Genomic DNA, 27,652 nt, shown 5'->3' with positions numbered 1-27,652 from the left:
TGCATAGTCTCTCCAACACTACCCTGCTTCACCAGCTTCCCTGTCTCATGTGGGCTACCTTGATCCCAGAGGCCTGGGCTCACCCGATGTGCTGTCCCATCCTCAGGGATAGAGACAGGAAGTGCCAGCTGAATGAAGGGTGGGGGAGCTGGGAAGGCTCCTTGGGCAGTAGCAGCTAGAGCATATGGGGAACAGCACCTGAGAGGGGGTTTGGGAGATACAGTTTAATCCCTTGTGGGCTACCAGTTGGACAGCCCTGGTCTAGGCAACCAGAAACTGACTACGTAATACTGTGGTGCTCAATCTTCTGGGGCCATGGGCCAGATGAGTGGGATAGGGCCAGGACTGGGGCCCTGCACTGCAGGATCAGGCCCCACAGTGCCTCCAGCCAGCCCCTGTATGCCCAGATTGGACCCCAGGCCACCTTTGCACACCAGTCTAGCATGCTATCCAGCCCATGAGGACCAGAAATTTTGGCATCAGGGGAGCAACAACTGCTGCCACTGATTTCCTGCTGCCAAGTTTTGGGGCCTGTGGAGAACCCTGCTTGCCAGATTGCATGGCTCCAGGGGTTGGATCTGGCCCGGGGGCTGGAGGTTGAGCACCCTTGCATAACATATTACATGTCTACCTGCCTTGCAAATTAGATTGATACTGTTTAGGTTGAGGGTATTACTCTGTATGTTGGCACTTGAAAGATGCGTTAGTTTCATTTACTTAAATGGAAAACAAAAGCTGCTTGGTCCAAGTTACTGCTATTAAGGAAAATGGAATTGGCAAAAAAAACTGTCAAGGAAGAGTAGTACTTTGTAGATTTCATAGACATTAGAGCTGGAAGAGACCTCGTAAGATCACTGGGTCCAGCCCCCTGCACAAGGGGCAGAAAGTCAACCAGGGTCAAAGGATCCCAGCAAGAGAAATGTCCAAGTGTTTCTTGAAAAAGTCCAAAGTAGATGCTTGCACCACCTCAGAGGGGAGTTTGTTCCAGGCCTTGGGGGCTCGGACAGTAAAGAAATTTTTCCTTATGTCCAGTGCCAGCCTAAAATGGTCTTGCAGGAGTTTGTGACCGCTGGACCTTGTCATCAGTGCTCTGGTAAACAGGTGTTCCCCTAGATCCTGATGCACATCTCTTATGTACTGTAACAGGTACACGATCTGGGTCCGCACACCTGTTCCTGGGGCAACAGCCCACCTACTCATCTGCCATGCCTTGTTATTAATTGATTAATTGGTGCTAATTAGCGAGAGGCTGCCCTTAGTGCCCCTGGCAGCAGGGCAGTACATCTGCAGCTCCGTTTCCTCCCCTACACCGCAGTCCACACCTCGCTGATGGAATAGATGTTATGTCTCAGTCTAATTATGAACTGGCCCCCTTTTTGTTCTCTCTGGGCCTCCTCAGACACACCACCCCCTCTCTGGGGCTCCCCAATAATGCCCCCCTTCCCCAGGGCTCTTCAACAACTGCCCCCTCTCTGGGGCTCCCTATGCCTGCACTGGGCCTTCTCTGTCACGCCACCCTCTCTCTGGGGCCTTCTCTGTCACGCCACCCTCTCTCTGGGGCCTTCTCTGTCACGCCACCCTCTCTCTGGGGCTCACCATGCCCTCACTGGGGCTTCTCAGTAACACCCCCTTTTCTGGGGCTTCTCAACTGCCCCTCTCTGGGGCTGGGGTCTATGTACCCCATATGCAGCACCCTCACTGATGCTAGGGTCCCCACACTATTGTGAGCCCCCTATGAGGCCTCCTCCATCCCCTAATAGCCTCACCCAAACCACTGGTAACAAACAGCAACATAAACATAAGCCCCTGGGCTATAACATAAACAGAAGCCACTTGGCTATAATCATGCTCCAGCCTACCAGGGTTTCTTCATCCCTTAGGCTTCTCTTCTCCTCCATGGCCGAGAGCTCCTTCCCCTGTGGCTGCTAGTAGGGAGCTCCCACTGGCTTCCTGCCTGTGCTTTATATAGGAGCCAGGCCCTGCCCCTTCTCATCAGCTGGCTAGGCAGGTGTGGGTCATTATTTCCCACTAGTTTCCTCAGCAACCAGCACCTGAGGGATTATCCTGGCTCCCTCAGTAGTAGGCACCCCAGTGCCCTGCTACATGTACTTACAGGCTGTCAGCAAGTCACCCCTGAGCTTGCGCTTCTCCAGGCTGAAGAGTCCCATAGCTCGTAGCCTTTCTTCGTAAGGCCTGTTCTCTTGCCCTCTGGTCATGCACGTGGCTCTCCTCTGGACTCTCTCAAGCTTCTCCACATCCTTGAATTGTGGAGCCCAGAATTGGATGTAGTATTCCAGCTGCGGCCTCACCAAGGCCAAGCACAGAGGGAGGATGACATCCTGGGTCTTGTTCGAGATGCATCGGTAGATGCAAGCCAGAGTTTTGTTCGCTTTGCCAGCTGCTTATTAATCTATTAGACAATGATAGCCTGTATTTTGAATAGGTTTAGTTAAGGAGGTTGCTGTCTACTTGGTATAAATAAGCTCATATCAAGTGATCTGAACTTACTGGTTTAGAATGACTTATCACTAATTTAGGTTTAATACTATACTGCAGCAGGGAAAACCAAAGTCCTTGTAACTATAGTTGTTTATCTATAGGGATCCTGACCTAAGTGGGTGTGGAACCTTTTGTCAGGTGGCAATTCTTTAGACCCCACACGCATTCTTTGCTGCTTTATGAAGGGGACAGTCCCAGCTGTCACTTGCATCCCTTGCTAAGCCAAAATCCTAACTGCATCAGACTCCATAGGAGGATGCAGTGTGGGATCTGCATGGACAAAGCATCTGAAAAAGACAGCGTTTTGCAAAGTAAGGCCCTTACTTTTCTTTTGATTGTCTTTTTGGATCGTAGTAGGCAACCATTGATCCTGCGGATCATGGTGTACACGTAACAGGTCTAGTCAGATGACTGATGAATCTGTGTGTGGCTGACAAGCCCAATTTGAGAGTGACAGCCTGTTACAAGTTTCACAGATCCATATGTTGTCTAAGTCGGAGTCCAAATTTACAGCATGCTACTTTCTTCGTTCTCATTTTGCTTCCGTCCTCTGGATCAAAGCCACTTCATGTTGAGTCGCATCCACTGCCAGATGTTCCCACCAGACCAGACGGGATTCTGCATGCTCCTCCCAACTTTCTACATGAATATTGAATGACTTCATGTAATTTTTTGCGTACACCGTGGTACTGCTATAAAGAGTGACCCCACTTTCTAGAGCTGTCTCAAATCTTACTATACAACATATTCTTGGGAATATGGTTTCCCATTTTCCTGATATGGCTGAAACATCGCAACCTTTTCTTCTTGGTAGTGGTTTCTAAGCGAGTCAGTCCTGTGCGCTCCAGTACCTCTGTGTTTGGCATTTTGTCTTGCCACTTTATTTTCAGGATCTTGTAGACATCTTATGTGGAAGCTGTTCAGTCTCTTTACATGCCTAGCATGTGTAGTCCATGTTTCTGAACCAGAAAGCAGGGATGACAGCACACGCATCTCATAGATTCGTATCTTCACCTTAGCTGATAGTTTGCTCTTATTCCATGTTTCTGTAATAGCCAAAAATTCATACTTCCTTTTCCGATTCTGTTAGTCTGTTCAGTCTGAAGGTCAAGATTCCTGCTGATTGTAGAAGTAGTAAAAACTGTTGACAACACCAACAGATTTATCCTCCAGTGTGATGTCAGGTATTGGTTCTTTTACCCATTGGTACATGATCACAGTCTTCCCGAGACTAATTGCCATCCTGAAGCTCTTGCATAATTCAGAAAATCTGCCCAAGAAATTTTGTAGGGAAGATTCACTGTGGGTGACCAAGGCCATATCAGTAACAAACAGGAAAGCTCTTAGAACCAGTTCTTTCACATTGTTTTGTTCTCTAAACCTTGCAATGTTGAAAAAAAGCCTCTATCTAGTCTGGTTCAAAGATAAATGCTGTCATTGCTGTCCTTGAATGCATGAAGTAGTAGGAATGAAAAGTAGATGTTAAAAAGCATGGGGGCTAAGACACACCTCTATTTCACCCTGTTGTTGCTGTCAAAGGGCGTTTGATTCTTTGTTTTTATACAGTACAGTTGCCTTCAGAGCTTGATGTAACAAGCAAATGATGATTCACTGATAGCAAATAGTGAACAATTTCCAGACAACATAGGAGGAATTTCTGAAGGATTCTTGAGTTTTGGTTAAATAGAACAGTTCTCTAAAACTTGGCACCTGACCAAGTTTTGTAATATTTTGAAGGGTGCATGAACTTCCGTGTGGCAGTTTGGCAAGTCTTGACTTATTCAGCTCCCTTGGAGAGCTGCACAGGACAGAATCTTTCAGAAACCTCATGCTGAGTAGTATCTGCTGGCATAGTCTGCCAAGTCTTAGCCCTGTAAGGGTAAGCTGTGGAAGTTATCCTGGTTTGAACATACCAGTTCCAGAACCCGATTGCTTTCTGGCATGAGAGAGATTATGGAAGCATAGCCTACCTTTTCATGCACTGCAGTAGGGTGGTGTTTGCTTTAAAATCTGAGCGGTGACTTCCTTTAGCATGCAAGGCTTTCCTTCCACTGATGATTATGTGCCTGAGCTCCAAGATGTTATATGAACTATAGATGCTCAAGTAGTCTATGCCCCTTAGCCCCAGGTGATATGCTTTCCATTGCTGCGTAGAATCATTCCTTCCCAGGGATACAGAAAAGAGAAAGAGAGGGAAATGGGGTTACTGTGTAGAATAACTTAATTTGCTTACTTGTATAGGCTGGAGAGCAGGACACTAGGAACTTTGGATCAGTATGTTGTGATGTTTGGTGTATCAACTTTAGTCACCCTTGTGAGAGATCCTGTATTCAAGAAGGCATGCAGTCTAATAATGTTATACAAGCTTTCAAGGTGTCATATCAATTTCTTTTGATCTCTGAAACTGTTATCATAGTACTGTATAAGGGAGGCATTTGATATTTCAGAGTTCCATAAAACTGACTTGCCTGCCTATCAAACATGTTACTTGTTTTTGGATATTAAGGATGAAGAGAAGCCTTTATTTGGGGAGGCAGAATGAACCTGAGCAGGGTACAAATCATATTGTCTCCTTATGAAGGTCCTTATGTAAAAGTCTCTGTTGCAGCTTACTGTGGCTGGATGCTGTGACTTGGTAGCTGGGATGTGTAAAGCCCCAGGGAATTGAGCATGTGCCTGGTATTGTTCAAAGAGTGAATAGGCATCATCAGTTGTAAAGCTGAAGACATTTTGATCTACCAGAAAAACCCACACAAGTCCTCTTAACTGTCTTACCTCATTCAGTGCGTCTGAGGACTGTAATGCTAAAGGACGATTCAAGCAATGACAACTGACTAGGTTGCCATGTCTGGGACATCCATGCCCCTTGTTAAGAGCACTTTGCTATCAATTGCTTGTCTGTCATTTCTTTCTGCTCTCTGAGAATTTGGCATTTGGCCCCATTGAGAAACTCTTACTGTGTAAGGCCGGATAGTTGGCTGCTTGTATCTGCAGAGTTGCAGATGGGCTGGTTTTTCATGCCAAGTAGATGCAGTATTCATATGCTGAGAAAAAGCAGTAACATAGCTGCTTTACCTTCTTGTTCACATGGATACCACCAAAGGTCCTACTGATGGTATCTAAAGAAATATTAAAATTCCTTTGGGTCTGCTTTACCAAACATCCTTCACTGATTCTAGACTACTTTTTCATTTATGGGCATTGCTGATGTTCTTTAACAATTAGTAGGCAGTCAAACAGCCTGTGGACCCCTTAACCTCTCCCCCCAGACCACAACTAAGTTGAAATTCAGGGTCTTTGCTTAACTGGTCTACTGGTTATTTGGTCTATTTCCAGAAGACTTTTAGAAACGCTTACAAAGTTGGCATTTTCCTTGGGTGTAGAGGAGAGACCTCCATGTACCACTGACTTAACTGGAAGCTTCAGATTCTCAGTATCTGGATTTGGCTCTTGAACCAGAACTGCACTTCTATACTATATATGGTATGCTTCATTGCTGGTTGTGTGTAAGGGAATATATTGAAGAAGGTTAGCCAGGTACTTTAATCATGCTTGCTAATACACATCATGGTTAAAATCAATACTTTTTTTTTGAAGGGCTTCACCCTGAAGTTAGCTCTGTTAAAATGAGCAGGTTGTTGCAAGGTTTCTTCTTTCTGGAATGACAGACCGGGATGATTTATCTGTTAATAGACATGGATCTATGTATTTATTCTTTCTAAAGGGATTCTTAACGCTGGAAGAGAAGATTCTGTACAGCTTATAGAAAGCTGTGTGTAGAAGAACTACTCCACAGTGTAGAAGTGCTGAGGATGTTAAAAGATTAATTTACTTTGGAATTCATTATAGTCTTCCTGTTCTATTTTCTGTTCTTGTTACCTTTCACAGGACTAGAGAACTAAACTGATACAGGAGATATGTTAAGAGCTTACCTCTAGTTTTGACACCTGATGAACTAGGGGGAAAAGTTAGACATGCAAAACTACTAGTTTTCATACCTCACAGGGTATTGTGAGGCCTAGTTGGTGTGTGCAGTATGCTTAGAATTCCTCAGATGGAATGTGCCAGGGTAATGCAAAACATTATTACTTACAGCTGCCATCTCAGCAGAATGAGGACTTAACTGCAGATTCAAAATCCTTTAAAAGTGTTTACTTCAGTAACCATATGCCAGAATTGCGTTTGTCCTTTCCTATCTGATTTTGTTTGCTAGAGAAACGCAGGGGGAAAATGTACTTTGCTTTTGTTTAGAGAAAATCTGAAAGTGTAGGAAGAAAAGTGTTATCCCATTGTGCACTACGTATTCACAACGTATAAGTGGTCCACACGACACCTTCAGATTATGCAGATTTATGCATTTTTTTTAAAATGTCCTCATAAGTGCAGAGAGAACTTTCCAAAATGAACATGCTGCAGACGTTTCTGATTTCTGCAGACTGCTTTAACCAGTGATTCTGTTACAAGCTCCCATAAATCCCACTAGATCTTCATAATAACACCAGAGGACATGAGCATGCAAACAAGTTGTCACAAGGTAGATGAGGGCAGGAATTTATGGCATGTCTGGTGCTCCACAGTAACTGCTTATGTGCATATTCTTACCCCATTGTAAGTGAGACTCTGGGGCAGCATTTTTTCCTTAAAGAAAAAGGAGTCAGCTGCTGTAGGTTAGCTTTAATTTAATGTAGGATGGGATCCTGTACATTGGTGGTTACTGCAGGATCACTGATATGTTAAGTGCCACCCTCTTACTGTACAGGAATTTGTTTGCATGCCCATACCCTTAATTGCCACTACTAACAACTCCATGGCTGACCACTTTAGCAGGTTTTGGAAAGGGGTAGGAATTAAGACTGTGGCTGTGTACAAATGTTTATTTCTACTGGAAGAAATTTCTTCTGGTATAAAAATAGCCTGCGTGCTGGACTGTACAGATGTTCCTCCAGCCAGGAGGCAGTAGAGGGCTGCTCCCTGGACCACCGCTGCCTTTAGGGGATACCATTAATTGACGGCCTACTCCAGCCCCTGCCTGAAGGTTGCTTTACCCTGTAGCTGAAGGCAGGGCTGTACAACTTCAAAGCATCTGGGGGCCCCATGCCCCAGATTACACACTGCACAGGTAGCACTAGTGGCTGGTGGAGGCCCTGCATGCCCCAGACTACACGCCTTGTTCACAGGTGGGCCCCACCCACCCTGCTACACCATATATGGCCAAATATATGGGCGGGCACCCCTGTGTGACATAGTACCCTGCCTCAATTTCAGTTGTCTGCAGGTTCCTCTGTGGCACAGGTTGCAGCATGAAGTGCCATGGCTGCCCCACCCCTAGCAGAAGCTGAGGGAGGAAGAGGGCACCCCAAGACCCTAGCTGCCACTGCAGCTGGAACAGTGAGGACAACAGTAGCTGGGAGGGAGCACACGTAAGTTGCAAGTTGCATGGCCCTGGCATGGTCCTCCTCCTAGGCTTATTTGAGCATCTGTTAACTGAATAACATCACTCCCCTTCAGTGGCAGATCATTGATGTGCCTTTGTCTTCCCTGCTTTATACCTGTAGCCTTGGTTTTATTTTCATAAGGTGCTTTGTGGCTGTGAATGAAGTGCTTAAGTACTTATAGCTTGGCAGTGGGAATGCAGGGGACTAGATGCAGTGGAATGGAAGGTCCTTTCCAGTCCTTTGCTTCTGTAACACCCACGCACACTTGGGTTGTATATTGTGTTTTGCGTGTGCATGTTCTTTTTTTGTGTGGGCATGATGGCCCCTGTGTTTTGGCCATGTGCCCAACACCTGGCATGCTGGGGTCTGTTTCTGGGGAAAATAAGTAAAACCCTCTGGTCTCATTGGCCAGGGGAAGCAGAAGATTCCTCAGGCTGATTGGTTGGGAGAAGAACTGGAGTGTGGCAGTCCATGACTGGACAAGGCCGGGGTGATGTCATGCAAAGGGATACATATATATCAGGGGATCTAGAATGGTTTGGGAAGTGAGAATCTGGCAGGGGCTGCTGAAGAATGAAGTTTCCTCCAAGGGAGGAGTTGCAGATAGCGAAAAAAGAAACTTGGGTAGAGAAAGAGGGAGAATTGCCCCCCAGTGTCTGGGAACTCCTCTTTCCTCCTTTGCTTCCCATTTTCTCTTTTAAGGGTTTAAGGGATTAATCCTGGGAGACAGAGTATTAGTTCCTTGGGTTTGCTGGCCAGGATTTAGGCCTGGCAGCTGAAACAGGGTTGGAACCTGGGAGTTTCTAATCCTGCCAGTTTTGGTCCGGGGTTGATGCTTGCAGTGTTCTGCTCCCAGTAGATCTGTGACCCAGATCACCTGCAGCCCAGGCCTAGGGGGCAGGCTTGGTCTTTCCCCTTGTTTCTTTTGATAGTCCTTTGTTTTAGTCAGCTCTGTGATTGGGCTGGCTGTAGCCATTAATCAACCTGGTTTCTTTGGAGTTTTCCTGCAGTTTTCGTTTCAGCAGGCCATATAATTCAGTCCAGAAGTGTAAGGTGTGTACATGCTGTCTGGAGCTGCAGTCATTCCCCACACATATATACAGCCTCTCCGTGGGAGCAAAGATTGCCACTGCACTATCCTCCAAGAGCACCATGGGGCCCTTTGCACCACCAAAGGGCCTGCACTTTTTAGCAGCTTTCCTTGAGGCAGCACAACCTGTAGATTAAGTCATGTAGTTAGTAGCGTTTCACATTGCATTTGGTGTTTTCTTCTGTTTTCTGTCTTAAGTCTGTTTTTTGGTTACACTGTTTATGAGAAGGGGTTTTTGTTTATGTGGGACACCCTAGTAATTAATTTAGTGTTCCCAGATTTCTGGGTGGGGGTTGAGCCAAGAAAAATATATTTAGTACCTCAAAATTGAACCCAGCCCTTGTTGCTGCCAGCCGGTGCCTGGCAGAAGGGTTATACTTCTTAAATAAATAAAGGCAACTGATATTTTTGATGTGGCTGCCATCAGGGGATTTCTAAGGCTGTGATTAAGCAAATCTCTTGTACTCGCACCTAATTTAAATGAACAGTCCCATTAATTTAAGTGAGACTATTTACTTGTTCAAAATTGGGCTATAGAAGATATCATAACATCCCTGTGAGGTTGGTGACTTGCCCTCATGTCACAGATTTGAGGTCTCAGGAAATTATGATTTATCCAAGTTCACAGAGAAGTTTGCTGACAGACTCAGAAATAAGGTACAAGTCTCCTGATTTCCAGTCACTTTATTTTAACCTTTAAACCTCTTTCCCTTCTGGGAAAGGAAGAACATGGTGAAAGTGGTTCCATTCAGGGTTGCATGTTTTAAGTTTTGTACTTGTGTACAAAACTGAAATATATTTATAATTTTGTAACTCTAAATATATTTGAGGCATTGGCTTTGTGTGGAGCCAGTTGGTCTTAGAAGTACCCCTCTGTCTTCTCACAGAGAAAACATTGTTTCATGGTCATGATGAATGAAAATTCGAGAAATATTCAACTTGTAAGTGATGTCCAAATACTATTGTGACAGGAACAGACTGTCAGAGGAAAAATTAGTCACTGGAAAGATTAGCCACTATTTCAAGCACTGCTTGAAGGTGTGTGTGTGTGTATTTATATTTATTATTTTTTATATAAAAATATAAAATTGAGATTTCGAGATGGAGGCATTCATTTAAACCAGCATTAAAAATCAAGACCTTTGACATCGATAGAGAAAAATATTTTGTTTGAATTGAATGTCCGTGATCTGTTGTTTGGTATGACGCTATTAGAAAAGGGAAATACGCTATTGTTGTTGTGAATGTTTTGTGTATCTTTCCATCTCAAGTTTTCCTGTGTTTTGGACAGCTTAATTATATTACCACCGCAGTCCTAAAACACTGTCATGTTCACTTTGAATATTATTCCCTTTGTGTGTTTATGGGTTTATATTTCTCAGGGGTGGCCAAACAATGGCTTGTAAGGAGAGTAGTAGTTACATAAAAAACATACTTTTTTTTTCTCTTTCTACTTTTTTCCCCATCTCTTGCTTACTGTTTTTAAGTAGCCATTTAATGATGCATTGTTATTTAAGCTAGAATGCTACATGCAGGTCTCTGTGGGTGCATCTTAGTAGCATTGCATCACAATTTTGGTTTGCTGCTGGAAGAATTTAGAGAGGTTTCACACGTCCCCTCCTCCATACTTCATGAGAATCCCACTTAATTTTACACATACAATATAATATGACAGTCAGTATATATAGTAGTGTTTGGGTGATGTAGCCATTATGGTCTAGGAAAATGTGAATGGAAAGGATTTTTGTGGGTCCCATAAAAGAGATTACATTATAGTTGGGAGAGAAGTGGACAAGCTAAAAAAGGGTACTGCAGTACCCAAATGCATGTCAACGTGCCTCTCAGGTACACAGCCGGTTGTATAAAAGAGATCACCCCCCAAATCCTGCTAGCCAATATATATACAAATTCAAAGCTCAAAGGGGGGGAGGGTTGTCCTGACTTGCACCTTCAAATTTTGTTTTATCGTGTCTTAGGCTCTAGTACTTGCTGATGAAACAGATAGCAGCGAGTAATCTGAATTCCCCCTTGATGCTACCAGCTAGAAGAAAAGGAGATAAACAGTAAATGCGATACTGAACAGTCTTAATTTTGCTCTTATTGCAGCTAGTAACTTGACTACTTTTTGTATCCTGTCTGAGATTATTGATGACAGGTGTTTAGCAGATTTCACAGACTTGTTAGAATTTGACAGGGCAGCAACATGAGTGCTTCTGCTGTGGCCCTTATGGTTTGACTGAAGTAGGGTAACAAGGGTAGCAGCCTGGTCAGCACCTTTAATGGAGGGAGGGACTGCAAAAAATAGCCACCACTGCAACAGCCGCTGATTGTGCCACTGCAGTCAGCTTGGCGGCAGCCTGTGCTGCCCCAGGCATCTGTGGCTGCCCTGGACACAAAGTTGCCCTATTATGCTTCTATTTAAAGCCTGTTATAGTTTCCATACTTGGGGGGAGGGGGGAACATTGTTGTGACTTTGTGAGTCTGAGAACACTGCACATAAGTTCTTATTTTACCCTTATGGTTATGGCTCCTAGGCATCTCACTATAATATATGGTTATTTTTTAAAAGTAGAAATGGTGGAGAAGAATGTGTACCCAATAGGGAAAGTAATCTTGTGACTATTCCCAATAAAGTCATTTAAACACATGGGTGAATACCAAAATAGTCTAGCACAAGTGTAAGTGATTTGCTGTTTGGGATGCAGATACCGAGTTCACTTGCATATTCCAAGCATCTCTTTCATCTTGGATTCCCCTCTCTACCTTTTGATTTAATACCAAACAAATGTCTCGCTATGTGCCAGGAAAGCTATAATGACCAGTGCCAGCATCAGATTCGGTGAAAGAAAGGTCTTCTTCCCTCAAGGTTTTTGCTTGTTTGTTAAGATTGCTCTCCTGTTTTGTTTTGTTTTGTTTTTTCTTGTGGCCATACAATTTGAGATTACTCAATGCATAAAAAGTTCATGAACAGGACTGTCAGTGTTTGATGGCCAAGAGTAACAGTATCAGTGTTTCTCTGCTAGAAAATAAGTAATTAGAAATTCTTAAAATGGTATTTCTTGTTCAGGAAGCATTACTTTTTTTACATGGAACTTGGAAGCAAGCTTGTTTTGCATCCTAAATTTTCACAGGATTGGGATTCTGGGAGAATTCTGAAATAGTGACTTATCTTTTTTTTCCCCCCAAGTGTTTATAAATTAACCATAGTTTGAAAGAGCACTTGACCAGGCTTCTAAGATGATACCAAATGTTGTTTCCAGAATGGGTTCTTCAAATTCCCATTGCACAGGAATAGCCACTTGGATGCATGTTAAAAACAAACAAACAAAAAAGGGTGAACTTGAATATTTTTTATAGTAAAAATCTGTTTTTATATATGAATGTGTATTTCCATTACCAGCAGATTATAGAAAAGTAGAGTAAATTTCGAAGGCTCTGAGCACCTAAAACTTCCATCAGAACAAACAGCAGTTGTGGGTATTGAGCACTCATGAAAATGTAGACACACCCATACCAAAACAGTGGTGTCTTCATTTTCAAAGGATCTGATTGGTTGCCTGTCTCCAGTCATTGGCACACTTGTAGTATGTTGTTTTAACCTTCCAAGTGAAGTTGAAGTATTTCCTTTTTTTAAGCTAGATCTGTATGTCACCTCTGTCTGCATGGCCCTGCAGAGAGAGGTAACATCTGAAGCGCTTCAGATGGTGAGGGAACAGACATACGTGCCTTATGAAGCATTTCAGAAATCCTCCTGAATCAAACAGCAAGGATTTGGAAGCGCTTCAAAATGAATTTCTGCCAATTATGGGTTCATGCTCCATGGAGCATGACAGGGGTTTGCTTGGTCCTCTGGCATCCCTCAGTGCTCTGCCCTTTTTTTTTTTTTTTTTTTTGCCTTTCTCCCCACCGACCCCCCAAAAGCGGGGAATAGAAGTGGGGAGAGTGGGACAGATAGCCAGTGAATGCTCTCCAGTGTGCTCGGCCACCCCCATGCCTGCATGCCTTCGGTCTCCTAGTTTTGGCAGGGGAGTACTCAGTTGGGAGTGGGAGCCTGAGAGCCACACACAGAATCATTCCTTACATTGTTCTCCTCTCTGGAATTGGGAGCCTGGAGGCTGAGCACACACGAAACCACTCTTTGGCTCTCTGCCTTTCTTTTGAAGCTGCAGGACAGAGACCTGAGGCCCCTACGCCCCTGCAACCACTTGCTGGAGAGTGCACTGCTACATGCCACTGCTGGCATCTAGGAATGCCTTCGCTAGTAGGAAAAAGGGGAGATGTAGAACTGAGGAGGCTGGGTTGGTGAGGGGAGGTGGCTATATGTCTGTCCACCACTGAAGCACCTCACCTTCTTGAAGCAGTTCAAATGATCTGCCTGTCCAGGGTCTATGTTCCAATGAATAAAAGTGAGAAATGCATATGAGCATGGGTTTGTGCAGGGACTCGTGTGCTACACATTTGGTCCTTAAATTATGTAGCCAGCTTGCACTGAATTGATTACAAAATCACCTAATTTTCATTGTTTACAGTCATATTGCTAAAAAATGAGTTGTGGAATATAAGACTACACAGTGCATATAATTAATTGGAGCTATTAGCACAGGACTAATGTTTGTTGTTGAAGCAGTGCCATCAAATATTGATGGCTAGAGCAGGGTTTTTAACCTTTTTTTATCAGTGTATCCCCGGTGGCTAGACACAGGGGGAGGGGTAAGAGGGTGGATGCAGCTGGACATGGGGGGTGGGGGATGGCCGTGGCCAGGTGTGGACCGGGTGGGTGGGTTGGCTTGGGGTGGCAGCGCAGGGTGGCGGTGGTGGTGGCGGTGGCAGCCGCCGTGTGCGAGCTTCCCCCCCCCATCCTGGGGCAGTTCCTGTGTGGCCTGCATTGGAGCACCGCCGCCCTTGCTCCCCACCCCTCTGCCCCCTCCGGCCCTGCTCCTGAAAAAGAATAAAAAGATGAGAAAAAGAGCATTCCATCTTTTTACTTTTCTGTAATATATGAAACATCATAACCAGAAGGCAAATCTGACTACATCCTTCTTGCCACCAAAGAACTTCAAGGTCAATAGGCTATTCTAACTTTTCTCTGAGCCTAACCCGCATAAAATGAACTGTGCCAAACAGGAGATTTTACCACACTTTTAACTCTCCTGTGAAATATGAACTTTCATTTCTACCCAAGAGAATTTTTACAATCTTTTCTCCTATGCCTGATGAAGGGTGCGTGTGCCCAAAAGCTTGCAATTAAAGATTTTTTTTGTGCGTGCAAAAATCCAGTTGGCCTAATAAAAGATCTCGCCTCTACCACGAGTTCTGATTCCTTTTCCCTCTAGACCAATACGGCTACAACCTGGACACCTGGCTAGAGTATGACTCCTGTGAAGTTCAGGAGATGGAGATACTAGTCAGTATTTATTTCAAATCTTTCCTTGCTCTCCACTGAGCCAGTGTTCTTGTCTGTACTTGTTGCTCTGTTCACTGTAATCCCTGCTGTACTGAATTGCAAATGATTTCTGTTGATGCTTTAAGCTCTCTGCCATTGTGTAAAGGCAGCAGCAGAGAAGCTGGTGAAAAGGAAATGGTGAATCCCCATTTGCCTATTGATGTGGAGAGAGAAGAAAAACTGGTAGGTGGACAAGCTGAGATGAATGGGAGCTAGTCAGAAAATGAACATTTTGTGTACTGCTAACAGCAATATATTCTGTATTTTAGTTAAACAGCCTTTGCACAATCACATAACCGTGGTACATGTAGAGCCTTGTTGGTTGTGTGTAATGTTTGTTGAGCATGTATGTGGGGCCGTATAAAATATTCTGTCAGGTCTTAATGAAAAGCATGGCCAATAATATAAAGTACTTTTAAACTGAATCATGTTGATGTTTCAGTTCAAGACAAACCAATAATGTAAGCTTTATGGTAAAAGAATTAGAACGGAAAAATAAAACCCACTCTTTCAACCACTAAATTTAAAATGACATGAAGAAGAGGGTATGTAGTATTGAAATCTCACATGAGAGAGAAGGGTGAACAAGGCTCCACGGTAAATCTTTTGACTCTAAGAAGAGACTTTGCAAGGTCTCTAGTTGTATGGATTTTTTTTTTTTTTTTGAGAAACTGATGGTTCTGCACACAGACCTTTTCCACTTGGCTCTAGATAGACCAGCATTTGCATTTAATGGAAAATTTTCATAAATAGCAAAATGCTGGTCACCAGCAAGGCTTAGCTTCAATTTTTATGGTGTATCAAACAGAATGTACTTGAATTGCAAGATCAGCTTCCTCCGATATTCATTTTTACAGTTTAAGCAATAGTTTTCAAACAACTACTTTGTTTTGACTAGTTTTATGTACCTAAAATAGAGGAAAACTATTCATAAATATTTTTTCCATTGTGGAACAGCAGTGTTTAGAGAGAAGTTGGGTTCTTTCATAAAAATAAGATAAGCTTTGAATAGACACTCTGGGTTTGGCTTATATTACTAAACAATGAAAATAATTCAGTTATATGCATCTGTGATGAAGAGTTTTTAAATGTAGCTGTTTCATCTTCAGAGCTAAGCTAAGTACTACTCTTGTGTTGGAAAATATCAGATACGATGCACTTAGACGTTTGGGGTTAAAAGACCCATTCTTTGGTTTAGGTTAAGTTGATTGTTTCTTTTAGAACAAAAACCAGAGGCTTCCATGCGTTTCGGCTTTTAAAACCCTATGTTGATTTATTTCACCAGTCAAATCTGAACTAATTTCTTGCCTAGTCAGAGCTTGCTTAGTTGAGTTAATTTTTATAGGTGCGTGTAGCAAAGGAAGCATAATTCATAAATGTCCTTGAAACTCAGGACAATAAGTCTGAGGGTAGGGATTAAGTAAATGGGTCTGGAGAATGGTTTTCAAAGAATAAAAAGGAGAATGGGGAAAATCATTTTGCTACAAGGAGCAGGTGCAAGAACTATTAGGATTGTCTCTGGAGGATTTGGGCTAATTTTTGCACTCTGCTCTTGCTACCCTGCTTAATGTTTCAATACCCTTTAGCCTTTATTATGTGTGCATCTGGGGATGCATTGTCGCATATAAAAGGGATAATCCAGCCGGTTCAATAATAACAACCTTTCTCACCCTGAAACAGTGAAGTATCAGATTCTACAATGTGTGAGACAAAAGGTTCCCTGCTAGGAATAAAATTACAGTTGTCGTGTCTCTCCTTCATCAATGTGCCTGGCATTTCAGAATGGATAGTTCAGGTTCCTTTTTGTTACTGGAGTAGAAAAAGGGGTCTTTGTTGTAGCTTGTTATTGATAGGTCTATTTTTCTATTTTTCATTTGTTATTTCGCATATCTGATTTATTTAAATGCCCTTATAGGTCTCAGTATATCAAGCTTCGTTTAAGCTAAAATTGTTCAAGTTTCTCAGATCACCTTTCCAGGAAATCTTGATGAGATACACACAGACTTTGAAAATACTATTTGCATTAAATTGCAGAAAATTGAATGATGAGGTCAAGTAGTTTTATCATGTAAAAGATTTGGCTGGGTTGGACCATTGGCAAGGTTAGGCAGGCTTGTGAATCCTATTTTCACTGGGCCTTTGTCACCTATTCCACCAGAGATGGTTGCTAGTAAAGAGAATAAGAAATGCTGCTCTATGTTTGGTAATAAGTTAAAGGATGTGGAGAGGTCATGCAGCTCTCAGGCCTTTTTGTGACAACTCAGGCAGCTTGGCAAAGCAAAACATTATGAGACAACTCAACAGGATGCAGGTGATCTGATTATAACACTGTTGCCGAAACACCTTTCCTAACAACTAAATCCTGCTATAAGTAAATTAGAATATATGCTGTGTGTGTTTCTAACAATTATAAATGTTAGCATAAATTGCATCAAAGGAGCCATAAATGTATGTAAATACAGAGTGCTAGAGATTCTTTTATGTGATAAATCTAAGGATTTCTCCAGATCTAAGCATGGAAAAAACCCCCAAAATGTTCACTAGTTTCACTAGCAAGGGGAACAATGAAGAGTTTGTTCAGTTTCTGCATGCTCTTGAGATGCCTTTAGCCATTCTCTGGATAACTATAATGGTGCTTGTGCTGACATAGTTGTCCCATTGTTTAACCAGTTACTTTTCAGTTGCAAAATATACAATACCTGGTAAACCACTTAAAACACACATTTCTACAGCATTGTAAATTGAAATATTTAGTCATTCAATGGTGTATTATGCAAATTGAAATATAGAGTAATTCAGTGGTATATTTTGCAAAGAGCTAGTTTTTCTCTAGCACAGCCAAATAAATGCTAGCTTATGGTAAAGAAAGAAGATTCTAGTCATGTAGCACAGCTTAAGCTCTATGATTCATTATTCAATATATATATATTTAGAATAATGATTCATTATTCTTTATCTATATTCTAGATCCTGTAATTTATTAATTTATTTATTTTATTTCTTGTGCTCCAGCAACATTATAACATGCACAACACTGATCCCAGGGGGAGTTCCCCTGTTTTTCTTCAGCCTCAGAATGGGAGTAGTCACAGGTCTTCCGGCTACGTTCCAGGGAGAATTGTTCCTCTCCGTCCAGCACCACCTCCAAAGAGCCAAGCATCAGCCAAATTTACCTCTGCAAGACAAGAAGCCCATGCAACACTTGCATCTTTACCGGAGGAGCAGCGCCATCAAGCAGAAGCCAGCAGAAAGAAAAGACATAAAAATACTCTTATATGCTTTGCCATTTCTAGCTTTTCATTTTTTGTTGCACTGGGAATTATCTTGAAAATATCTTCAAAATATGCTCCTGATGGTAAGTTCTTGTGCAAATAATGTCACATTAAATGGTTCACTCCCTGTGAATGTAGTTGTCCAAATTTAGCATTGCTCTTTAATGTTAAAAGTTAAGAACCAAATAATATTTTTACTTCAATATTTATAATTTAATAATACTTGTTAAATAAAATGCCTGAGGGTAGAGAAGTTTAACTATTTGTAGGATTGCTATGAAATATTGATTGCTTCAGCTGCTTTTATAAATTCAAGGGTAAAGTTCAGGGCATCAAGGACAAAAATAAATAGTAATGAGGTGGGTGGTAAAACTGCGTGATGATGCAGAAAAGGCATAAGTGTTTATTAAATGTATATGCTCTATATTTGGAAAGACTAGCTGATATTTTCACAAGTTATACTAATAAATGAAATACTTTCTGTTCCAAAGGTAAGTAAGGAGGAAGTTGAACAGCAAGTAAAGTTTTGTATATATTTAAATGAGCAGGGCAAGATTATTTACACCCAGCTGTTTATAAAGACATTGTCCAATAAGCGCTCTGACTTTTAACTAATTTTCAAACACTGGTCAAGTTCCAGAGGAACAGGGAAAAAAAGCAAATGTGCCAACATTCAAAAAGAGTAAACAGGATGATCTGGATAACTGTAGGCCATTAACTTGACATCACTCTGGCAAAATCTTGAAAAAGCTGTTGCAGAATGTAATTGGTAAAGGATGGTAGTAATATGTGATGCTGAGCAATGTGGTTTTCATGCAAAATAGGACTTGTCATTTAACGTTTTCGAGCACGCTTAACATTTTTCTTTTTACCTAGTGCACTTAAACTTCTGAAAGGCATTTCACCTACTAGCATGAAATGTTCTGATTACAAAATCAATGCAAGGTCTCTTGAATGAATTAAAAACTGGCTAGGTCATCTCAAAGAATAGTGTGCCAAGTGGGGGTTTATGTTTCCAGGGAAGCTAATTCTAATGCAGTTTATAGGGGATTTTTTTCCCCATGGCTCAGGTTATTTGGTATATATTTCAGTAACCTGAAAGAAAATAAATAATTGATAGTTGTTAATGACAGTTCAGTTTTTACAGTGTGATCTGGCTATCTTGTCAGTATTTGAAATATCTTCTTTAGTAGAACTATGTACAGACTTGTATATGTAGGTATTAGAAATAATAGTCATGTTTGTCCTTTATCTTCTGTCATGGGAAAATAGGGACACTGAAAAGAACACTGACCCTGGTGGGTGAGATTTAGAGGTGCACTGATACATTGGTCCAATATCGGATCAGCACAGATATGAAGAAAATTGGCTATGTTGGAAATCAGCCCGATGCGGCTGATAATTTAGCCGATAAATGCCTGTGTGTGCACGCAGCTGCAGCACAGCATGCAGGCAGCAAGGAGCCAGCCCAGAAGCTTGGAGAGCTGTGTGCAACTGGGAAGTCTGTTGTGGAACAGGAGTGGGGAGGGAGGGGCCAGGGATGCAGATGCAGATTAGCGCTCCCCACGGTGAGGGAGGGAGTGTGGCAGGGGCTGGGGTAGGTGCTGCCCAGCCGGGGTGGAGCATGGGATGTAGCCACAGCTCATCTGTGGGGGCACAGAGCTGGGGGGCATGTGCCTCCCCCCAGATTAGTGTGGGGTGCAGCAGGCGATCTGAATCTGCAGACGAGAGCTCTTCTCAGCAGGCCTGGGCTTGGGGCAGGTGGCGGTGGAGGCTACTGGGGGGGGTGCAGCCACCTGAAATTTTAATGTAGCTGCCACCCAGGACAGCTCTAGCGTTTCCTGGTGTGTGGATGGATGTGGGGGTTGAGCCAGGGCTGAGCTGGGCAGGTGGCAGAGATCCTGGGAGGGAGGTTGGAGGGGGCTACAGCGAAATTAGCCCCCTCCCAGTGCTGCTGCCACTTGCCCCAGGCCCCGCCGAGGAGAACCCAGCACATCCCTGGCCCCAGCCTGCAGCTGCAGCCTGCCTGCACCACCCCACCCCACCCCACCCCACGCAGATCCAGGGGGCACACCTGTCCCCTGTGCCCTTTGGGGTGCGCACAGCAGCAGGAGCTGTGCCCTCCCCCCACGCAGCCCCTGGATGAGCCGTGCTCCATCCTGTGTCCCACCCCATCCCACCTGGGCTGCTTCTGCCCCAGCCCCTGCTCCACTCCTTCCCTCACAATGCGGGGGTGTTGATCTGCCCCCCTACACGCCTGCCCTCCCCCTCCCCTTCTACCACAACAGATTTACCAGCTGGATGCAGCTATATCAGAAATCGGATTGGTATCGGCCAATATGCCTCCTTAAAAATCAACAATCAGTATCGGCCCCCAAAATCTCTTCCTGTGCACCCCTAGTGAGATAACTGACTATGATTGCTCTATTATTACAAAAGTAATAAGAACTCTTGGGGAGGCAATATCTTTTATTAGAACCATTAGATAATTGCAAAAAAGTCTTTATTTGCAAGTTTCCGGGCGCACACGCCCTTCCTTGGGCATAGGAGAGTGCAAAGATTGTAAAATTTCTCCCAGGTGGAAATGAAAATTCATATTTCACAGGAGAGCTCTGTGAATTATGAGAGCAATTATAAACTTCATTGCTGAAAAACAAGGAAGATTTCTACACCTCCCTGCCTGCCATCTGACACCACCAGGGAAGAAATCCTGCTTGTCTACACAGCAAAGGACAGCTCACAAAGAGACTCTCATGCGCCCAGAGGGACAATTTTCCAGCTTCTGCTTCCTTTGTGCAAAAATGAAGTTTATTTCTTACACATGGGGACTTTTTATCATCTTAAACTTTCCCTAAGCCCGATGAAGGGTGCATAAGCCTGAAAGCTTGCAGAAAAAGATACTTTTTGCAATTTCTCAGTTGGTCTAATAAAAGGTATCATTTTGGAACCAAGAGTTCTAGTTTTTTGCATTTCTTTTTGTCTCAGACCAACACGGCTACCACATATATCCCTGCTGTGAAGTATGAATTTTCATGTCTACCTGGGAGAGATTTGACCCTTTGCGCACTCCTATGCCTGAGGAAGGGTGTGTGCGCCCAAAAGCTGGCAAATAAATATTTTTTTCTGCAACTGTCTAGTTGGTCTAATAAAAGATATCAACTCCCCAAGAGTTCTGATTACTTTTGCCTGCAGGCCAACACAGCTACAGTTTGTACCCCCTATTATTACAAAGTGAGTCCTTGGATATGTAAACAGGGAAATAACCAATAGGCATAGAAAAGTTTATATTACCATATTTATCTGAATCCAAAGCAACCTTGAAGTTTTAATATGGCCACCTCAATAATTAGGTTCTGTATGTGGAAAACTTTTTTATAAATTTATTATAATTTTCCATGTATAGACGCTAATTATTGAGGCTTATCTTCAAATTCATCTGCCTCACTACTATGGCTTTTCCCACTGCAGCAGAGGGGCAGGTGAGTGGTGGGGGAAAGAGTCAAGCAAGCTGTCCCTTTGCTCCTTGCCCCCATACAGTTGTCTCCCCTAGCACCCGGGCGGGCAATTATTTTGGGCGGAGGGCTGCTTACTGAGTTTTGGCGAGCCATCGAGGGCAGCATACAGGCAGCCAGGTGCAGATAAATATTAATTTTCTAAATTTTTTAAGGGCCCCGTGGGCCAAATAGAATGGCTTGGCGGGCCACGTCCGGTCCTTGGGCTGCATTTTGCCCACCCCTGCCCTAGCACCTACTCCTGCCCTCCACCCCAGTGCCTGCCCCACCCCCAAGTTGCAGCAGTGGTGGCAGCTCTTGCCCAGGCTTTGAGGCTTGGTCAGAGCTGTTGCCACCGCAACAGCTGTTACCAGGTTGGGCTGGGGCCAGAGAAAGCATGTGCTCCATGCCCTGGGATGGAGCAGGGCTGGAACTCTGCTAGAGCTAGAGGGTAAGCAGCAGAGGCAGGGATGGCCAGGGAGGGGGGAGATGGAGCAGTGACAGTGAGGGGCAGCTGTGGCTTGGGCCCTAGTGGGACTGAGGCCAGAGTAAGATCTATGGTAGCCATCTGCCCTTCTCCCCTGTACTTACATTCAAAATGTGGGGCTTTTCCCCTATGTTAAATGGGGGTGGGGGGTGGGAACGTTGTCTTGGATTCGAGTATGTATGCTACTACTATGCAGAATATTGTTAGAATTGTATCTGGAATCTTGTGCTCATTTCTCAGCTCTTCAAAAAAAAACTTGGCAAAGGCTTCAGAAAAGAGCTTCAAGAATAAATCAAGAACCAGGAAGCCCTCTTTAAGGGATTAAACTTTAAGATTTAATTGCACCTTGAAAAGGTAAAGACGTAACTTGACCCATCTGTAAGTACTTACAGGTGGAAAAGTCTTTATAAAGTCTTCCAGTGTTTTTTACAAATACATGTTCTAGTTATGCATCAAGTCTAATCTTCAGTTTGTTTTACTGGGTTAGCTCATACTGATCCTTTCTTTTCTTTAAAATCTGAAACTATGCGGGCATTAGTATAATTTTAAAACTCAGGTAGTATTGTTTTAGCATACAATAAATTCACTTCATCAGTAGCAAATTATCCTGGAAGCTTAAAGCTGATGGATCCTAAATAATTATGCATGATCTGTATTTGATTGGCAGATCTTCAAGGAAATGCAGGGTGTTGCAAGAAGAGGTGCAGTGATTCAGTAGTTGGAACTGTTCTTTGAATCATACTGCAATTAGCACATTAACACTATACTAGGGCGGTTGATTACTTAAGGTGAGGTCTTTCTATTGACATCTAAAACAAAGATTATAATCACTTGCATTAAAGACCCCACTGCTCTTGTTAACAGGTAGAGATATTAATCCTGGGATCCAGGCCATTTCCAACCTGTTGGATTACATTCAGTTCACCTAAAATACCTTTTGTTTCTCCTTTGAAAAACCCCCCACCAGAATGTATTGTCTAGGATTCGTCACATGATCCTGTGTGAAGTCTGCTTAGAGTTTTCAGAAAATCCAGAGAATCAGAAATCCAGAGTTCACATGGCATCATATAAAACTCTTCAGACCCCTTGGGGCCAGGTTGTAATATTAATTGCTATAGCACAGTCCTCTATAAGTAGAGGAAGGACATGTTTACATGTGCAATTATGGTGCTTGAATAAACAACAGAATTTATTGCTCCAGAGTTAATTGCTCCTGGATGTGCCATTTGAACATGTACCTGGGAGCAATTAACTCTGGAGCAATAAGCTCCGCAGTTTATTCATGCACAGCATGTGGAGTCAGCTTCGGGGGTCCGCCTGCCAGCCCAGGGATGATTTCCCCTTGGCTCAGTGTGCTGCGGTAGGGGACAGGGGGGCTGACTGGGGCACAAGGGAGCTTCAGTCTTCAGTGTGGGGCTAGCTCCTGCACTGAAGCACCCTCATGCCGCAGCCAGCTGGGAAGCATCTACACGTACATTGCAGCACACAAAAGAACTCCACATCCACAATACAAGTACTACCCTGATGTGGAGTTCATTTGTGTGCTGCAAAGTATTTACAAGTATTTACAAAGTACTTACAAGTACTACCTTGCTGAGGAGTAAATTAGCTTACTTCAGCCAAATAGGGGTGCATGTACACACTGAGATATTTACTGTGCAGCTAATTAGTCAATTGCACAGTAAGCATCTCATGTAGATGCACCGCCTGTCATTGTAAATGGTGGCAGCAGTAGATTGGTATCTTCTGTTTGAACTACTAGATGGTAATGAGACTGATTTTTGCCAGTAATTTTACAGCTATTTTAATGGGCAGCATAAATGAGACTTAGAAGGCTTTGCTCCACTCTATCTTGTGTTCTGTTCCAGGTACTAGAAGGGGGTGTACAGTATGTAAAACCCTTGTCCTCTGCACTCCTCCCATTCTGTGTGTGTCATCTCTGGTCTTACCCTCCTCCTTGTCACACTCTGCACCTGTTCTCTTTCAAACTAGAACACAGGGGGTGAGAAGTCTGACTTTTCCCTTTTCCCCTTGAGGTCTGGGTCACCACAGAACACGGGAGAGGTGGTCCCCCTACTCTCAGTACTATGCCATTTGTGCCATGGCAGCCCCTGACCAACAGGAACAGTTGCCGACTATGTTTTCCCTGTCACTTGCAGCCCTGAGCTAGTATATGCTGAAGGCAGACAAGCTCTTCAGAGACTAGCTGCAACATGCTAAGTCTCTACTGATCATATTTCAACAGAATACACCTTCTAAATTTAATAGCTGTACAGGAGGGAAGGTAAAACGTTTCTGTGGATGAGTACAGGCCAGCAAGTATCCCCTTTTACTGCTGCTGATTTTTTAAGCCTTTGCTCCCCAACATGGAGGTGCTAGAGCTTCTCAGTGAAGCGTCTGTCAGATTTGAGAGAGAGAGAGTGTGTGCTTTTTTTTAGTACTTCCAAAGTAACATTATTTTCCCCCTAGCTCTGTCCTTTAAGAACAGCTGAACCATTTTTCTTTAGGACTCAGCGTAGACATTTTTCAGACTGAATGGTTCAAGTTTGAGTTACGTGCAACTGAAAGCAAATATGTAATGGAAAGCATTAGGCAGCCTAAATTGTAGGAGGTGCTGCTGCCAGCTTTACCTGTAATACTTTGTAAAATATAACTGGTGATGTTTTTATAAGATAATGTGGCCCAGTATTAAATGTTTGGTGCCTCTCTCTACCTCAGTACAATTATTAAGAAAGTGTCATTGAACTTTTTAATGTGGGACAGTCTTAACTTACTTGTCACAGAACTGACTTATACTTAATAATTTAAAACATAATGATCTTAGAGAGGAACTAAATTTTGTGCCTGTAGTTCAAAGTTAAATTTATTGGAATCCTAAAGCTTTTTATGTTATAATTTCCATCCTATTCTGCCTTCCTGTCTCTGCAACAGAGATACAGATGCAGTTACTAGGTCTCTTTTTATCGCACACTTCTGTGATTCATACAAGTTATCATAAAGTTACTGACTCATTGTGTCAGCATGAATGTTTGCCTTTGCCATTGTTCAGGGAGTGTGCAATCTACGTAATTTATGCGCGTTTGAATTCTGGACAGTTCAAGCAATGGGGCATCCATTTCCTTTAGTGAGTTCTCAGAAGACTTGCAGACATCATTATTGAGGAAATACTTCCTGTTTCTCATCCCCCCCAACCCCCCCAGCCCATTTGTTGAGGGTTTATATCATCATTTACTTACTATCTACTCTTTTAGGTTGTCCTACATAATTGTCTGCTTCCTTCCTTCCTACTGTAGATTTTGTATTATCCCATACTGGTCTTCTGGTCAGATGTTCATACCATCTATATATGTAGGTCTGTTCATCTTTTTACTATTAGTAAAACTTTGGCTTATGTAAAAATCGGTGTGGTTATTATAAATTCATTTAATAGAAGACTTTTGGTCAGCAATTTAAATGAATAGATAGCCTCGTGTTGTAAGATGGCAAGCCTGTTTTCCTTAGATAAGCCTACTTATCATTTACTGTACCTACACTTCTTATCTTAAATTCTAACGCTGGATTGTCTCTGCTGGGAGATCCTTTCCCGGAGAAAGGAGCTGGCTGTCTGTGCATTCCTGTTGACATGGAGCTAAGCCAGTTCTAGCATTAGAACAATGGTTGGGTGCTGGCCCTTTAGTCTTGCCATCTCTTCTGTTTTTTTAAAGATCTCCTTCCAACTATTTGCATTTCTTGAAACGTGTCTACAACTCCTCTCTCTATGGAGTGTACATGTAAATTGATCTCTGCCACTGCAGTAGGCAGCTAGTTAAAAATTAACCAAATTCTTGAATGTAGTGTTTGGCATAGAAACCCATCTGCAGTACAAAACTACAATTGAGAGGCCAGTAAAATAACTACAGTTCACTTTGAGATCTGCAGCTGTCATGGCCAGGTAGACCCCATATTCATCTAGGATATGTTCTTGTGGGAAGAATGAGATTGTAGCAGGGTCATATCCAAGCCCCTGGTATGCTCCTGTGGGACTGGACACATTGGGGGGGAACTTACTGGGACAGGTCCAGGCAAGCGATGCATCCCCAGTGCGTGGGAAAAGAAGCCTGAGTATAAACAAGGCAGCAGGCAGACTTCAGGAGCAGGAAGACATATGCTCCAGGAAGTCGATCCCAGTTGGTCTGGAGAGAGAGCTAGGCAGCTTAAAAGAGGATGCCAAAGAAAGGTTTGGAGGTCAGTGTCCCTCTGAGGGGAAAACAGCATGGGAAGCTCCTAGTAGGGTGGATCCAAGAAGAACAAGTCCACAAGTCCCTGCATTCTGGACCCTCCCGTAGGGACCAAGATGAGCCACGACCAAAAGATCACTCCCCTGCCTTCCTAAAGATAAGTAAAATGCAGAAAGAGGGATGATATGGGACTTAGCACTGTAGGGTAGGGTCCCAACAGACAGTTAATGGTTGGGGAAGGTCATCCAGGAAGATAAGGGGGAACAAGAGGAAACAGGTCCTCTGGGAGGAGTGAGGGCCTGAGAAGAAAACTGAGACAGCCAGAACCAAGGAGGGATTACCTGTGGCATGTTGGTGATGAAAGAAACCAGGCATAAGCCAGGGGGCTGTGGCCTAGAGGGTCTTTGAGAAGTGACAAGGAATCCAAGTGATTCCCCTTTAATTTGTGTCATGAAAGAAAAGAAGGAATTGGGCCAGGAAGAAGAAGCCCTCCTTCTGAGTTATTTTCTGAGGACTAGAGAAGGGTACCAGGATGAGGGGGAATTCCCTGAAGATTTGCTTTGTAGTTTAGCTGAACACTACCCGGCTCCTAGGGCCCGAGCCAAGAGATTAAGGCAGTGAAGCCCGAGACAAGGCCCGGAAGAAACCTAAATGTATTAATTGAATTGACTCTTGTGTCACCTGCCTGTTGGAGGCACAGAGAGTTTAGGCCAGCGAACACAAATACAAACGCTATGGGGAAAGAACTGGACAAGAGCCTGAGAAGTGACCTTGTAGGGTATTCCCCACTCACTATAAATGGAGAATAGTTATCATCAACTGGAGAGGCAAGGGCCAGTGTGTAGCAGAAGTGAAGCCGTGCAGAAGACCCACAACCATACTGGATTGACTTGTAAATCAAGAAACATCCATCCTCCTGAATATCAATTTTCCATCAAGGCGTGGCAGGTGAGTAGGAGGAAGAGGCAAGAGTCAATAGAATTCACCTTGGCATGGGGCAAAAGAGCACCCCTGCTCACAGAGATGCACTCAAAAATATGTCAAATTTTATTGATCTAACTTTATTTCAAGCAATGAGTTGGTCTAATAAAAGATACCACCTCAAAAAATCTTTTCCTCTCCCATAATACCTGGAACTTCACAGCTATAACATCACTTTAATACTACTGTAGGTAACTTAAATAACTATTTGTGGTCTTTATTCTTTGAAGAAATAAGAGGAAAATGGATCTTTCCATTACTTGAAAATTTTAAATATTGGGCTAATGGCTGTAGAAAAAAGTCTTCTCTGAAAACTTGCAGCCTGCCCTATTTGCATTACTAGACTAAAGAATAAGGACCAAAATCAGATGGTTCTGTTTTATTTCACTGTTTTATTTCACCTTACTTCCTTTTACCTTTTTTGTTTTGCATTGTCATAGAATATGTTGTTTTACTGTTGTTCAGAATGGTGGAATGTGTAATTTTTTTGTATGCTTTTGGTGAAAACCATAAATTTCACCATTTTACTTATTTTATTTTATTGTCTCAGGAAAAGCAGTAAATAAACTACTTCCACTACTTCTGAATGTAGTGAGTTCTACAGTTCTGTAATGTTAGCTTATATAGATTTGTTGCCCTAGTACCTAAATGTTTAGTCCCTTTTGATCAGGATCATTTTATGATGTTCTCATTTAAGAGCAAGGATATATTTCTTCAATTGAAGCATGGTCAACCTG

At 43.0% G+C, this 27,652-nt stretch overlaps 1 protein-coding gene across 3 annotated transcripts in view; it reads left to right on the top strand.

The window, feature by feature from the left end:
• The window catches only part of CEMIP2 (cell migration inducing hyaluronidase 2), a 96,638-nt gene that overhangs the window by 17,456 nt on the left and 51,530 nt on the right, over window positions 1-27,652 (top strand). For all 3 annotated transcript variants that reach the window (XM_014608762.3, XM_019478139.1, XM_014608761.3), the window contains exon 2: window positions 17,480-17,822. In XM_014608762.3, the coding sequence (XP_014464248.1) occupies window positions 17,492-17,822 (331 nt within the window). In that variant the 5' untranslated portion in view covers window positions 17,480-17,491. The remainder of the gene's footprint in view (window positions 1-17,479; window positions 17,823-27,652) is intronic.

This window comes from Alligator mississippiensis, chromosome 3, assembly GCF_030867095.1.
Source record: "Alligator mississippiensis isolate rAllMis1 chromosome 3, rAllMis1, whole genome shotgun sequence".
Taxonomy (NCBI): domain Eukaryota; kingdom Metazoa; phylum Chordata; order Crocodylia; family Alligatoridae; genus Alligator; species Alligator mississippiensis.
This window is presented reverse-complemented; position numbering and strand designations above follow the sequence as displayed.